General features: G+C 38.5%; 1 protein-coding gene across 1 annotated transcript in view; it reads left to right on the forward strand.

Annotated features, from left to right (window-relative positions):
* The window catches only part of ALA3 (aminophospholipid ATPase 3), a 289,031-nt gene extending 272,952 nt beyond the window's left edge, over positions 1–16,079 (forward strand). Inside the window, exon 27 of the mRNA XM_089411303.1 lies at positions 15,262–16,079. Within this exon, the coding sequence (XP_089267429.1) occupies positions 15,262–15,562 (301 nt within the window). The 3' untranslated portion in view covers positions 15,563–16,079. The remainder of the gene's footprint in view (positions 1–15,261) is intronic.
* Positions 16,080–16,600: the final 521 nt, after the last annotated feature.

Below are 16,600 nucleotides of genomic sequence, written 5' to 3' on the forward strand. Positions count from 1 at the left end.
TTTATTTCTCCTTAGCCCGAACTTCCCAAATCTCCCTGTCAAAATGTATGTGTAGTAGCTGTTTAGAAACCCCTGAAATAGATAAATTCGGCCCTCCAAAATGTAGCACTCTCGGCCCTGCAAATCACCAAAGAAAAACTCGCCCTCCCAATGGATAAATCTCTGCAAATTCTTCAGCCAAAATCCATTGTTTGCTAGCTTCTCTCACCCCCTTCGAATTTCCTTTTGCACCCTAAGAGAAGCATGCTCTAGCTGGAAATCATCTGCAATATAACTCCTAGAGAAGCTCTGAGATGGATTCCTTCTTACTCCCCTAGGGTGACACTCGAAGTTCACCGAAGGTAGAGGTGGAATTCCTGCTCGAAAATTCCTTGTGCTGAACAACACGGTTGTCTTGGCTAAGCAGCTCAAGAGAACTAATGTTGAAATTGTAAAATGACTAAAGATCCCCCAAATGAGAGCCTCCTTGCTCTATTTATAATTGTTGGCCTCTCTCTCCCTTGGTGGCCCCCACTTTCCACTAGTTCATCCCCTTTCTTTTTCTCTCTCTTGCTCCACAAGTGTGCATTCCCTTTTTGTCTCTCTTGTGGCCCCCACTTGCCAATGAGCTGCAATCTTGCCTTTTCACCCAAGCTCCTCAAGCTGAAATCATATCTAAAACTCGAACTACAAAATTGTGCTATGCCTAGCACCTCCCCAATAAACTTCGTTAATCTCCTCAAATGAAAAATCAAAATTGGGGATATTACAGAAACCGAGATGATGACTTAGACACTTAGCATAACATTAATTGATCATGAAGCGACTATGGAATGACAGATTGTTAGATCCTCAGTAGGCTCCAAAGTTCACATGTAGGCAAAATTTTGGAAGGTGTTGATCGCAACATCAACACTCTGAAACCATGTTGGAGAATCAAGTAGGGCAACTATTTAAACAATTCTCCTTTTCCTTAATAATTGCTTGTGAACTTATATTAGATTCTTATTGTTCTCTATTAGATTATTTTCATCAAACAATTATCAAGAGCATAAACCATGAAGATCATAGAAGACAATGAATGCTAAATGTAGGCACCAAGCTAGGGAAAACCTAGAAAGAACTTTCTCTTCTTATAGAATCAATTCAAATGAGAAAACCAAGACCCAAAGAGCAAAGCAAAAAACCTCCTCCAAGCACCAAGACATCCCTTCAAAAAGTCCTTTGTCAAGCAAGTCAAAGTCCTCAAAGTCAATGAAAGTCAAACCTTCAAAATTTTGCTCCAGCTAACGTTTTTGGCCCTCTGCTTCAGACCTATAGTTTAGAACTGCATTTCTTGATCTCTTGCAATAATCTTTTAACCCTAATTTCACACGTGTCGACATAAAAGATCAAATTTTGGTCTTCTTCCTTTGTTTTGACTTTCCTCCTTAGCTCTTTGAGGTTTTCGCTATAGATTCTCTTCTTTTCTTGTTACAAATTGAACTTGTGTATAAGCCAAGCTCTCTTCCTTTATATACCCTTCTCATGAGGTCGAATAGACCTCTCCTAGGTCGACTTCTCATTGGTAGGGCTGACTTGGTCTTGGAGGAAAAATTTGACTTTCTAGACACAAAAATAATATCTTTTACATGTTACAACTTGCCTAAAAGGGTCTTATACAAATGATAATGACGCTGTTAACTCATGACAAATAATATTTTGATTTGACAAACCCTAGGAGCATGAAATGCATGCTTGACCTAGTTGACCATTCAAATGGAGCATGAAACCCATGATTGAAAATAATATTTTTCCCTTTTCTTTTCTTTTGATTTTTACATAAAATACACATAATGACACGAGTACAATGACATAGCCAATGTTGCACGAAGCGGGAGCGAAGCGGAAGCGCGAAGCGGAAGCGCGGAGCGCGGAAGCGTCATTTTCCAAAAATCTAGGGAGCGAAGCGTCCGCGGAAGCGTCTGCTATATATATATATATTTTTATATTTTTTTGCATTTATACTCAAAACAAACATCCCAAATACCAAATTAATTGTAGAAGACATGAAAACATGCATATTTTTGCATAAATCAAGATAGATATGGCATCCATGATTCCATTGTAGTTACTAGTATGTACAACAATCATCTATATTCTAGCTATTACAAACATACATCAAATTTTGAAGCATATTATAAAACATAAAACATTTAAGCATATTATAAAACATAAAACATAGAGCATATTATGATTTATCTAGCAAGTGAGCAACTGTCAACATTTGTCATGTCCAAAATTCAAATAATAATGTTTACAAAATATGTCACTTGGTCACCGCCAAGCCAAAAAGGTTCAAAATTCAAATTCACAAGTCTACAAGTCTAATGAGTAATCTATGACAAAAAGAAGTAGATTGTGAATATATCTACTAATCTCTCCTCCTTCCACCACGAATAGAACGTGATGGCGGGCCTCCACGTGGTGGCAATGAAGAAGATGGTCCCTGTGTAAGTCGTGGCACTGGAACTGATGAAGAAGAACCTCCTCTAGTAGAAACCAAGGGACCAGATGGGGGTGGGGGTGGTGGCATATCAACACCCGTGTCATCATCCTAGAATCGCTCAAAAAATTCATGCAAACAAAAAACACTAGTTAACAAAAAAATTAAAAACATGAATTCTTTATAAGGGAAAATTGGAAAATTCATACCACAATGGACATACCTGGATAAGAGAATCCTCTAATTGCTCTAGTCGCAACACTCCATCCTCCAAATTGGGCTCCTCTGGATTCTTGTCCCAAGTCAACAAGTCTTTATTAGACTTTGCATCTTCACAGTAATGGGACAACAATCGCAAGTTGTAATGAACATAAACCAAGCTCTCTGCCCGGTCTAAATTCAACCTGTTCCTTTTAACACTGTGGATGAAAGAATAAGAGCTCCAACACCTCTCTGCAGAAGAAGTGTTTACCACCTGTGATAGCACCCGCAATGCCAAACTCTGTAGAAGTGGAGTAGGCCCTCCATGCATGTTCCACCACTCAAGAGCAGAAAAATTCTCTCGATCTTGAATTGCATGCATGCTCGAAAATGGACCAGTGCTGCTCGTATAGTTGCTCACGTGTCTCCGTACCAATGCAGCCTCCTCCTCATCAGGGATTAATCTACTCAATGCAGCCATATATTTTTCGTGAACCTCTTTATCTTGGTGTGGTCTTCTCCTGACTCCCCCCCAGGTGCTGGTTTTGAAAGCCATGATGGATGATAGTATTTAGGTGTCAAAACATATGCTAATGCATGCAATGGAACATTTAGGCTATCCCATCGTTTTACCACCTCTTCACGAATATATTTGTACAAGGTGGTATCTCTAGGCTCAACAATGTCTTTAATCTGCCCCAACATGCTATCCATTTGCTCATACACCTCCCCAATTACTGGTCGATCTGAATCTGCAAACTTGATCATGTAATAAATTGGTTTGGTGAATTGCAAAACATATTTAACCTGTGACCAAAAGTAACTGTCAAGAACAATGTCCTTGACTTCATTAGCACCATCTGTGTCATTGTTAATTTCATCCCATGTTTCAGCACACACCAGATTAGTTAAAGCTTGTCTCACCCTCACTAGCCGCCTAAAGGTGAGGTAATAACTAGCAAATCTTGTCTTTGCAATTTTAAGCAATTGCAACTTGGAGTAAGTGCCATAGAAGTAGTTTACCCTTGTATGCCCTGTGATGAATTTAATGAGCTGCTTCCCTTTCCTGTAAACCTCAGCAATCCACCCACAATCTTTGTGTTTCACAATATCATGCATCAAAAGGTTCAATGTGTGAACCAGGCACCCAGACCAAAAGATGTGTGGATGAGTACGCTCAATAATTTTTCCTGCTAACTTACAATTTGCTGCATTATCTGTGATCACTTGAATCACATTATTCGGACCAACATCTTTGATTGATTTCAATAGGAGATCTGCAATGTTTTGTGCAGTTGCACTGATGGAGGAGGAGTCATGAGATGCAATAAATACTGCACCACTAGAAGAAACACCAAGAACATTTATCAAATGTTGGTTTCTAATATTTGTCCACCCATCTGATACAATGGATACCCCATAATCCACCCACTCATGTGTAAAACGTGTCAAAGCTCTTTGAACCTTAGCTTTTTCTCTTTCTAATAACACTGTTCTAGCTTTCTCATAGTTGGGGGCCTTGTATCCTTTTGGGGCTTCATTGATGGCCTTTACCATGTCTTGCCAATAGGGAGAGCGAAGCACATTGAATGGTACACCGCAAGCACAAAGAAAACGGACTATCTTTCCATCCACATCATCCCTCCCAGTAACATTAAGGAAATCCCCTATTGTTTTTCTACCTCCAGAGGTTGCAAAAGTACCATGAGGAGATGGGCAACTACCAAATTTAGAGGTTGCACTTGATTCAGAATGAGTTTTTTGTTTCTTGTTTTTTCCTTGTGCAGCCATCTCTAATTTGATGTATTTTTGTCTTTGTTCACTTGAAATGTTTGGGCAAATGTTTACCCCCACGGAACCCTTTCTTTCATCACTGTCTAGCACCCCACAAAGATGCCTCCTCAGACGGGTATATGAACCCGTATATGGTTTTCCTCCATGACAACCATGAGGGCACATCCATTTGTAAGATCCACCACCCTTTCCCCCTTCAAGTTTGGTCACAAAGGTCCACAAGGGATTTGATGTACCTTTCCCATCTTGTGCTTCAGTGTCCTCTTCAAGTTCATCCCCTTCCTCTTCAAACCCTTCCTCCTCATCATACATTGGGTCACTACTATTAGGACCAAGTTCATCCCCTTCCTCTTCCCCTCTATTCCTCACCCTTGCCATCATTAAAACCAAGAGTGGAATGATACATAGAAGCCAAAAGAACACCATCTTGGAATATGGATATAGGTGGTGGACAACCTGTAAATAAAGGAGCAAGTAGAAACAATGGGAAAGAGTAGGAGAGGGAGGAGAAAAATACAATTTTTTTTTCAAAAAAACAAGGGAGTTTGGGGTTTGAACTTACCTCTTTAGCTCTTGTAGATGAAGTCCTCCAAGCTCTTGCTCCAAGCTCCTCCTCCTTCTCCTAGCTCCTCCTCCTTCTCCTAGCTCCTCCTTCTTCACTCCTCCAAGCTCTCCTCTCTTCTCCTCTCCTTTCCTCTCTTCTCTTCTCCTCTCCTCTCTTCTCTTCTCCAACTCTCATAAACTCAAAGTGAGAAAATGAGAAGAGAATGGGGGCTTTATTCTTTTCTAAAGTCACCCTAGACTCACCCTAAACCAACCTAACCCACCCCCTCATGCTAGTTAAGACTCAAGTTAAAACAAATTAAAAAAAAATCAAGTTAAAAAAATGATGCCGCGGGTTGCTTCCGGAATCGCCTGGGAACCGTGCGGGTGGCGTGCGGTTCCGGGCCGGAAGCTTGGCGCCACCCCGTGCCCGAACCGCCCTCGGATCCGCGGTTCCGGGGTGGCCGCAACCTATATGGCAGGAACCGCGTCTAAAAGACGGAACCGCGCCCCCTCCTCCTCAGAATCGCGATTCCTAAAGGGATTCCGGGACGGTTCGCTCCGAACCGCGGTTCCGGGTTTGGATCCTCCGGGGGGGGGGCGATTCCTGCAACACTGGACATAGCCCTTCCTGGTGTCATCAATAATGTAACATAGCGATGCAAATGTCACCAAGAAGCTCCATAATAAGTTAATAACACGATACAAGCTACGTCGCAACAACACAAACTAATGCCTTGGGGGACTAGAACCATCATACATGAACAAGGTGTAGCACTCCTCAAATGAACAAGTAAACATAAAAGGCATGCACGTGTGAGAAGACCACCAAGCATGGTCATTAACAAGAAGTGATACTCTCCCAACCAAAGACCTCCCCAGAAAATCAATCAAATGCTCCAAAGGTACCAGTTGCAAATGTCCATCAAATGTGATGAAAATCATAGTGTGATACCTCATACAATATGGTGTAATGCTACCTGTGTTGTGATTGGGTACACAACATGCCCTCCCCCTTTGAAAAAGCTTTTCTGTCAAAGTTAAGTTTTTTGCACCTTGAGTCATCCAATAAGTTAAGTGACATACAATTTGCACCCTAAAGGACTTTATAACTCAAAGGTCACCTTATATCACTTTATAATTTAAAAATCTCTTTGTAACTCAGGTGACGTGTCCCTTACAATAAATTTCCTTAAAAGTAAGAGTACAATTTGAACCCTCGACAATTTATTATTGAAAAGTACAACTTAATCAATTGAGCTAAAGAAAATGTTAGATACAAAGCATAAGAAAACAAAGAAGGTTTGACCTATGGGATGGTTAGGTTTGCAAACTTCCCAATGCATGCTCCACTCGTTTGGTTTTGCAGTTACCGTTGCCACCATGCTGTCTTCCATTTCATCTTCCCTCTCGGCTCTTCCATTTGTTCCACTTCCTCCCACCATGCAATCTTCCACTTGATCCAGGTGGATGTTGGTGGCCACCGACCTATCTCATTTGGACCCCCACAACTGTCTCTTTCAGTTTTTTCAGTTTCCTAAATTGTAGCATAGTTTACTATTTTTAGCAGTTTTTCGGGTCCTAAACTTCCGGAGCCGTTTTGAGGCCCTAAATCACGTTTTTTGGGAAATCTACCGCTAGCAAATTTTTTGTTAAAAAATCGTCTTTTCTGTCGTAGTCCTCGGAGAGATCTTTCCAATGGGCTATCATGCGCGTCAAACGGAGATAATATGACCAATTCGCGACCCCGGGAAGTTGGCTGTCCAACTCACCCCAATGGGGCCCACAAACTCTTGGTGTTACATCTCCTCAGGTTAGGGTTTTGGTTGTTTAGGGTTTTCTCTTATTGTTCAATAATAAAAAGGCCCTTGAGCCTCATTGTAAGATAGTTCAGAGGCATGTAGCCACCACATCTCTTCTCAGAGATAAGCTACCATCGCCCTAGTTGGTTTATTTCCATTTCTGTTTGTAAGCATATTTCAATATTTTACATTAATGGAATGAATTATTATTTCCGCTGCATATCTGTGTTTATGGTTATCTCTGTAATTTGTTGCATTCCTGTTTAAGTTTGGATCACCACTCCAACTCACTCTAGAGCTCAAATATCTCAATAAATGTCACAACAATAACTCGAAATTCAAATAAGCCTTGTTACCCACCACTAGTGGATGTCCCTTATCGGAGAAATTTTCTCCTAGATTTGTCTTCAACCAGCAGCTACCAGATTGCTTGATGTGCCACCGTTCTTCACCACCTAAGCTAGCGATTGCGTGCCCTCGCTCATCTGTTATGATCGTATGTTTGAAGGTGGGTCTTCCAACCCTGAAGGTGTGACTTTTCATTGTGTAATTGGGTGTTTACGCTTGCTTTTCTTGGGCACATTTGGACATGGATATGTGGGGGGATTTGGCGGAAAGAATGGGCTAGGACTATACACTTGTTCCCTTATCTCAACCTGGGGGTTAATCTTGTATCCTAGTCCTGTGAGATCTTCTATATTGGCTACTAGCTTTAGGAGTGGCACTACATGGGAAACCCTAATTTTGGTTGCGTGGTCCTGCTTCCTGATACCATATGTTTCATTCCCCTCCACTCATTGCACGCCCTTTTCACATTTTTCCCATCAGGGTCCACATTTGTCCATTGGGCCTACAAGGCATTAGCCTCCCCCTTACATCCAGAATAAACCAAGGAAGACATGATCCCAGGCAGATTCTTGACATGTTCCTCCTCTTCCAGGTCCCACAAGGAAAGCGAAAACCAAGCTTCACTTTATCAGGTATTAAACGAGGGCTACAGGCAAATAGAACACCTTTAAGTAGGATTAAAACAGTCCCTTGTCCACACTTTGGGTTGTGCCTGGAATAATGCCCTAAAGGTTGATGCAGCGAAAAAGAAAGGTAAAAGCATAATTTGGCCACTTACAACAAGAAATGTACCACAAAATGCAAAAGATGGTCGGAACATAAAAATTTAGCACGTGGACAAAAGCCAAATATGAGCTCTATGAAGCAAACAAAGTTCATACTTCTCATTAAATACTCCAAAAGACTTGGAATGTAAAGATATCCATTGAGGATACAAATATTATATATTAAAATGTATGAGAATGATGATACAATGAGAATGAGGGTTTGTATATATAGCCAAGTAAGTACCCTTTCACTAACAGTTATGTCCTTAGGGACATACCTTTTCATTAATTGCTAACTAATTAATCATTAATCTTATTTGTTGTCTTTTACATTATTTGTGTTTATTTTTATATAAATTTAGTTTGTTACATTGCCTTCCCCTTCAAAAAGCTTTGTCCTCAAAGCTTACTAATGACGGATTAGATCTCTTCTGTCGTTTGGAATATTTTTTCATTTCTGAACTTTCATCTTTGTTGATACAAGACGATATGATGTTCTGAGCGATAGACAAAATTGTTGTACTGAAAACAAATTAGACCATCCTAGATTAATCTTCTGGGAAATCTTTTGACCCTTGGAGATGTGTGGTGAATAGTTATCGTATCATTGGATTGAGCTTATTTCAGTATTCTTCGAAACATAAGTTTGTTTATGTTCTGCGTGATATAGATTTGTAGATTTATTAAGGCGTCTACTCTTGTGATTTGGATGTAGATAAGGAATTTTTCTTGTTTGAACTTCCTTAAATGTTTTTATGGCAGTTTCCTGATTTCCATCAGGCATTGTTGTTGTTGACTTAACTATTGAATCCTTATTTGGGGTGTCCTCTGTTTGGACGACAACCTATGAGTACATTTTTACTTCAATAGGGTTTGGATCTTTGAACTTATTCGTCAATGATATCTTTTCGTCCATAAGTTTTTTAATCTGTTTGAGAAGATTTTGATTATGCTTTTTGAGACATAAGCATTCCTCATTCTTGGAGTCAGCTTTATGTTGGCCTTTACGCTTCTAGACTTTTAAACACTTGATTTGTTCTACTAATGTTTGGTTAAGGCTCTTTAAACATATATTTTATTCTTCTTGTTCTAATAAATGCTCCTTGAGTTCCTTCTTTGATGCTTTAGCTTTCTTGACTTGTTCAAGTAGTTTTTCTTAGTGATCTGTGAAGCGCGAATTTTTTTTGTCTTTGCTGCAGATGACTTCTTCAAGCTCTTTTTGCTTCTTTGATATAGTTTTTTTGTTATCTTGAAACATCAAGTCTGAGATATCCTTAAGGTCTTCTAATGAAGATTTTATTGATTTTGATTTACTTGTTATGTCTCGAAATGTGACCATCTTCCCTTTATAAGGAACCATCAAACCTTGTTTCTCTATGTTTAACATGCATGTACCCAAATCCTTAAATCAGGGTTGACCGAGTATGATGTCAGTCTTTTTATCTGTCCTTACAACATGAAATTGAGATATGTACTCATAATGACCTATTGTCACTTGTATATCACTAATTTTATACTCTTTTTCGTCAAAAATAATTTTCTTTACACCAATGCTTAGACCTGGAATTAATAGTTGATTTGCCAAGTTGATGTTGATATAATTTTTATCGTTGCTTGGGCTAATAGCGACATTAACTTCTCTTCCTTGGATACTTCCTTTTAATGTAATTACTTCGTGATTTGTAATTAAAAGACCATTATAGGAAAACCTTTCTTCCTTCGTCATTTTAGAATTGTGCTCCATCTTTTTTGTTTTCAATGATTGATCCCATTTGTTTGGTCGAGATGAGTAAAAGTATTTTGTAATCTAAATATATAAAATTTCTTTTAATTTGATGGATTGTGAACACTTAGCTATCAATTGGAATATTCTCCAAATTCACCTTTTTATGTTTTATAAGAATATATATCTTCCCTTTAATCCACTAAGGAATAAAATTTAATACTACCCTTTTCTTATATTCACTTATATATATTTGAATGTTTCTCTTTATACTTATATAAAGGGACATGCTTTCACGTAACCTTCTTAATTTTTAACATATATATATATATATATATATTAACTTTATATTTTCTCCTTCTCTTTTTTGACTTGAACTTTTCTTTAAAATACCCCTTTATAATATAAAACTTCTTTGTATATCTTTTATTTATAATCTTTTCTTTTTCTTTTTGAAAAGTTACAACCCTAGTGAAACGTGACTATTCATCTCTTTGGGGTATAATATAAAATATATGTCCACTTATGTTCCTTTGACTCAGTTAATTTTCTCCACGTAAAAGTAAAACTTACCATTCACATAAAGAGATTTTGTATTCCTTTTGTTCTTCTTTTACCTTGAAAATACCATGGGAAATTACCATGGGTTGTTAATACCACGAGCTTGTAAACCACTTAATGAAGATTCAAGATAATATTATCTACTCTTCCTTCTCTTATGTATAGTTTTAAAGATATTTTGAAAGATTCCCTTTTAACTTTATCATGCACTTTTTATCAACAATGTAGAACCTTTTTTTATATGAATATTTTCCTTCAAAATTTACATCGAACTATATATATATATATATATATATATCAAGGTTGCACGAAACGGGGAAACGGGTACGAGTTTCCGAAACGGGAAGCGATACGAAACGCGACCTCCCCAAATTTTGGAAACGGGGAAACGCGAATATATATATATATATATATATATATATTAGGAATTTAAGAAATATGTGCAATCATAAAGCATATATGATACATTCTAATTTATTACATTATGATAAAATTGTCAATTGTCAATGCATAGACTATAAGTATCTAAATTTACATCACATTTACTCATGAATAATCACATAATAAAAATAGAAATATCCAAAATCAGCCACGAGAAATTTCTAATTTTTTGTCTCGTGGTTGATTGGGAGTCTCCTCCTACATAGTCGAATGACCTTAGTGCTCTTGATTAAATACAAGTTTCATACCCTAGTACCCTACATTCTCTTGATTATTGGAGTCTCCCCTGCATAGAGGGCTTTGTTCTCTCGATTAAATACAAGTTCCATACCCTAGTACATGATAAAATCCAATGGAAACATTGAAATCCCCCCAATCCTGAAATCCTGAAAAACAGATAAGTCTGCTGGATTTTGAGTAAGATCTAAAATTCTACTTTCTCCATATGAAATCCAATGACGGCGAAACCACTCTCAAACATCCTGAGTCATTTCATGGTAATGTTAAAAATTTAAGTAAAAGGATGAAAATGAAAATGAACATTACCATGAACTGCATATCAACACTAGGGCAAACAAATGTAAGAGATCTACATTAGAAAAAACAAATTGAAAAACAAATGTTTTTTTGGGGGAAACGTGGCCCGTACGGCCTGGAAATGCGTTTCCGGCCATACGGCCACGTTTCCGTTTCGGGAAACGTGGCCGTACGGCCGGAAACGCGTTTCGTTTCGTTTCCCCTGGCGAAACGCCCCCTAGGGCCACGTTTCCTGCAACTTAGATATATATATATATATATATATATATTTTGTTTTTAATCTTTATATGTACTTTTTTTATTTTCTTTATTTTTTTTTGTTTAATGGCCAAAGGTCTTTGACGAACTCCCAAAAGTGTAGCGAAATGCTTCAATCTTGACGACAACAATGTTGATAGAACTTGGATGGCCAAGGACCTGGATTAGAGAGCATGGCTCTGTGCAGCGGTGAAGCGGCCAGAGGATCGAACTGCTCTGATGCCAAATGAAGCGGACAATGTTTGTACTTCTCGTTAAATATTCCAAAAGACTTGGAATATAAAGATATCCATTGAGGATACAAATATTATATATTAAAATGTATGAAGAATGATGATACAATGAGAATGAGGGTCCTGTATATATAGCCAGGTAAGTACCCTTTCACTAACGGTTATGTCCTTAGGGACACACCTTTTCATTAATTGCTAACTAATTAATCATTAATCTTATTTGTTGTCTTTTGCATTATTTGTGTTTATTTTTATATAAATTTAGTTTGTTATACTCTACCTCCTATCACTATTGCCGTCACCTTGGTTCCTAGGGCCCCTATAAGTGACCCCTGCATCATTTAGGAACCCATGATAGTCCCAACCCTTGGTGGGCGATGAACTGCCCAACCTTAAGGGGGTAATCTTTGCTACATCATAAACATATGCTCTCATCCCTTGGAGCCCCAAGCAGTAAAGAAAGAAAAATCAATAGAAGGCAAAAGGCATAGGTAAAAGGGTGGAAAAACAAAGGTTGATGTAACTTATGTACCACGATCTGACCCTCCTACATACATGCAACTAATGAGTGGGCTTCTTTCATCATAGTTATCCTTGTACCATGGCATGTGGCTTGGCACCTTCCCTCTTGCTACCACTCTGTTCCATCATTATTCCACATGACACCTGCCATTTGATGGATGTACCATAGACCTGCCACTTCGTTAGAGGTTGAAATGACCTAATAGGGTACTTGATTAACCTTTCTTGTCAAGCAAGGTAACACCAGTACATTTTAAAGCCCATTTGGAAGGGCATGGCACTATGAAGTGTTCACTTTTGCCCCTGGTTAGCAAGCTTGTTTACTCAATTGCAATGGATTGTTGTATTGGAAGGTGAGGAGATGCATCAGATCTTATATAGGATTGTAGGTGGGTATCCATTTTGGACTTGACCTCCTTGTACGGGATCCAAGCCCTCTAGAGGGTCATAATGACACTTGTAGGGTGAGTGTTGCCATGCCATGGGCCTCCACCATTGCAAAGCATTGATTGCCATGCCATGGAATTCTTCAGCACCACACATTGCTTGTTCGTGCCCCAACCATACAGAGATGATGGTGCACTTGGACAACGCTGCCCAGTCGACCACATATTTGCACCTGACTCTTGGCAGCTGATCCAGGGCCCAAAAGAGGTTTTGTCTCATCCGGAGAGACATTGGAGGGCACATGTCATCTTCTAGTCCTCACTAATGTAGCATTGACTTGTTGCTGAGTCATTGGGGACCCATGAGACCATTGAGTGTGGCCCACAACCACTTGGGAGCACCACATGATGTTTTGCTTTGAAATCAAGAGGCCACCCTCGTGATCATCATTTATGGAGCTGTCCTCTTCATCATGGCACATAGAGGACTCATCTTGGCCTTCCAACGGCCCTTCTTACTCCATTTTGCTCTATTTCGGCCCTCTTGGGATGGCTTATCATTCACTTTAGTAGCTATTTGGTGGGTTTGAAACTAAAGACATGTTATTTTCACATTAAAATATTATTAGGGGCTTAATTATGCTAAATTAGGCAAATTCAAATTTGAGGAGTATCATATAAATAGAAGAGGCCTCATTTGTATTGTTCATCATCTCTAGGATTTTGATTTTTCTTATAAAAGAATTCAGACCTGCAATTGTTAGATGAAATTGGATGTTTGGATGCATTTTGATGTATGGAAAATTTCGCTATCTTGTCTTGGAGCTTCTCTTTGCAATGTTGGTGGATGGATATATTCTTAGTCTTGTAAGTGCCTTTTGATGTTATATTTTACATTGTGAAATGTCTAATGTGTGGAATATCATGTCATGATCTTGAATGTGCCCTAATTTAATGTGAATTTATGAGAACACTGAGATTATTGGATATATTGCATGCATTACTCATAGATAATGATGAATGAATGTTCCTAGAACTTTATTTTGCATATTGCAACCTTGAAACTCCATCAATCATTGTCAATGAAGTATAAATATCTATAGTAGTTGTGTCGTTGCCTCCTTTAGGGCTAGCAAAGCTGTGTAGGTGTCCTTGATAGAGTGAAAATTTTAAATCAAAGTAATTCTTGACATCATTTCTCCCAGTTGGTAGGCACTAGGTCTAGGATCCTTGGTGATCATATTCTCATCGAAAAATTATTTACCCTCACCTTATCTTTCCTCATTTTTCGCCCCTTCAAAGATAGGTAGCCTTTTTAGGGCTTGGTGCAAAATCCATTTGGAGTGAGCTCTTGCAAAACCATTTGGACAATCTTTTGCGCTGGTGTTTCCTCTAACTCTCCCCCTGATTTGAGCCAAAACCCATAGGTGGATCTCAAGAAAATTGATGCCCTAGCCTTCGCACTGAGTGGGAACCCTTAAAGCTACTTTTGACTTGGGGATTCTTTGAAGGTTTGTAATTTAGTAGCATATCATTCAAAACCTTTTCTCTTGACTGTCTTGACCTTGGATGAACCCTAATCTCAACAAATATCTCAACCATAAGTCTCGTCTAGTATTTATCTCAAGGGGTTTTTTGCAGAAAGCCATCCTAGCTTCTCCCAAAGCTCACACCTCAATTGAGTCTTTCCATTGAATGAGCCATCCTTGCATCACTTTGAACTCCACTGTAGACACATTAATCATAAGGAAGGGTTAATAAGACTCCTCCCTTCGGTGAAAATCCGAGAAGAGAAGGGGACATAGGCTGCGGTGACAGTGGGCCTTTGTCTCAAATTGTTGTTGCGCCCTCTAGCTTTGGCATATTTACTAGGCCTGCTAGTTTGTGCAGCAACAAACCTGATTAGAACTTGGCCACCTTGGCTGCATTTGTGCCTTCATCCCCACTGAGTCTATCTTTTCTTTAGCATAAGGAGTGATCCTACTGCTTCATGGTTTCCACCCATGGTCGATGCCATGGACACCCTTTGATAAATCAGCCCCCCATCATAACATAAGCTGTTTCTTTTGAGTGGTATCATTCCATTCCAAACTATCAAACAGAGTATAAGGCATGTGTTTTGTGACTACAAGAAGGAAAGTTGATACCACAGGACTCATAACATAGGGTAAGGTGACGTTGTTCCACTTAGAATAGAATAGAATAGGAAGTATTGATTAGGAATCCAGGAATAATAGCTTGAAGCTCCTTGTTATGTTTTGATAGAAGATAATGAGATGCATAAGATAGGGGAAACCCTATTTAGAGCAATAATGTGCATAAACCCTAAACATAAGCTCATGTCATGTGTCTAGACCTTTATTATATAAAGGAGGCCTTTTTACACATATGCCTTTATTACAAAGATACTACCTATGTGATTAGGTACACATCAGAATACCCACACTAGATATCTCTTTTGTATAACTTGTATGACATAAATGGTCCCTAGTAGATGAAGAACAGAGATCATGTTTTACATTATTTTATCCAGATTTTTTTAAAGTTTGTTCATTTTGTGCCGTATTCAAGGAAAACATATCCTTTCTGATAGTTTCTCATGTTAATGCTCTTTCAAGGCATTGTATTATTAGAACTATTCTAATGTCCAGGTACTCAAAAGGATTTCATTATGACTGCAGGCTGCAGAGGTGGTTTGCTCCTTATGATTATCAAATTCTTCAGGAAAAGTATAAGAATCAACCTGAGGAAATCAGTAGGCCACAATTGATGGAGAATCCGCAGTTGACAGCAGATGAAGAGAGAAGGCTGGCAATTGCCCGGCTACCCCTTGAAAGGTCAAAACATACAGGGTTTGCTTTTGACTCTCCTGGCTTTGAGTCATTCTTTGCTTTGCAACAAGGTGTCAGTGCTCCTCAGAAGGCATGGGATGTGGCTCGACGAGCAAGTATGAAGGTTCCAAGAAGAATATTGAATGGTTGAAAGGATACCGCTCTTATATTGGGGATTCTCTCTTATGCTTTTTGTCCTACCTGTTGTAAAAAGGGTGTGAATTATGCCTGACCACCGGAAGTTAAACCATTCATTATAGGTTAGTCATGGTCATAATTTTTGTATATTCTTTAGTTGTCTTTATATTGTAAGTTCAAGATTGGTGTATTTTATTTTCTTTTGCATCCGTCGTTTCTGCCAAAGATCATAGTTTTTTGTTGCCAGAAGACTCTCAGAGTATTATTACATCTACGGCATTTTGAGTCACGGATCTCCAATTTGAGATTTGCAGCTCAGTTATATAAGCAAGATTTACTGCTGGAGTAATTCTTGATGTGGCAAAGAGATGTTTTTATTTCTTTTTCCTAATTAACATTTTAATTCTTTTCTTCCCAGTTGATTTTGAGGAACGTGCTTGAAGACAATTGACAGTGTCTATGGTGATATGTTTTTCATTCAAATCTTGGTATTACACTTTATAATTGTCATTCAGGTTTATTTTCAACCATCTTTGTTGTCATGCAACTGCTGGGTCACTGTACGCAGTATGAGAAAATAATGATCCAAGCAGAGCTGAGCTTTTATTAAGTCTATTGAAGATAAACTACTTTAATGACAGAAAGGTTTGTACGTTAGGAATGTGTGACACTGTGCTGCCCGAAGCGTGTCAATTTAACATAATAGTGATTGATGTTATGTTGGAAATGACAGTTTTTTATTTCATATCTATGGTCATATGATTTGTCATCACATGAATGTCAAAAGTCTTGTTTGGAAGTTTGTTTTAGAAAATCAGAGATTTTCAAATTATTACTGGTCACAAGGACATATGGAAGTTGACTGATCCATTCCAATATCATTGATAGGATGGACACCTACTTTGTTAACGTCACAGTATGCGTTCTTAATCATGCACTAGATGAATTTAACACTCAAAGTGGAGGGGGTTAGTTACAGGCACGGACCATGTAACTGTTTTAAACAAAACCCAAATACATTATGCATTAGAAATTAAAATGATCTGTTGCG

The sequence above is a fragment of the Pinus tabuliformis genome, chromosome 3_1, assembly GCF_031772625.1.
Source record: "Pinus tabuliformis cultivar Carrire ecotype Pingquan chromosome 3_1, CPIR1, whole genome shotgun sequence".
Taxonomy (NCBI): Eukaryota; Viridiplantae; Streptophyta; class Pinopsida; order Pinales; family Pinaceae; genus Pinus; species Pinus tabuliformis.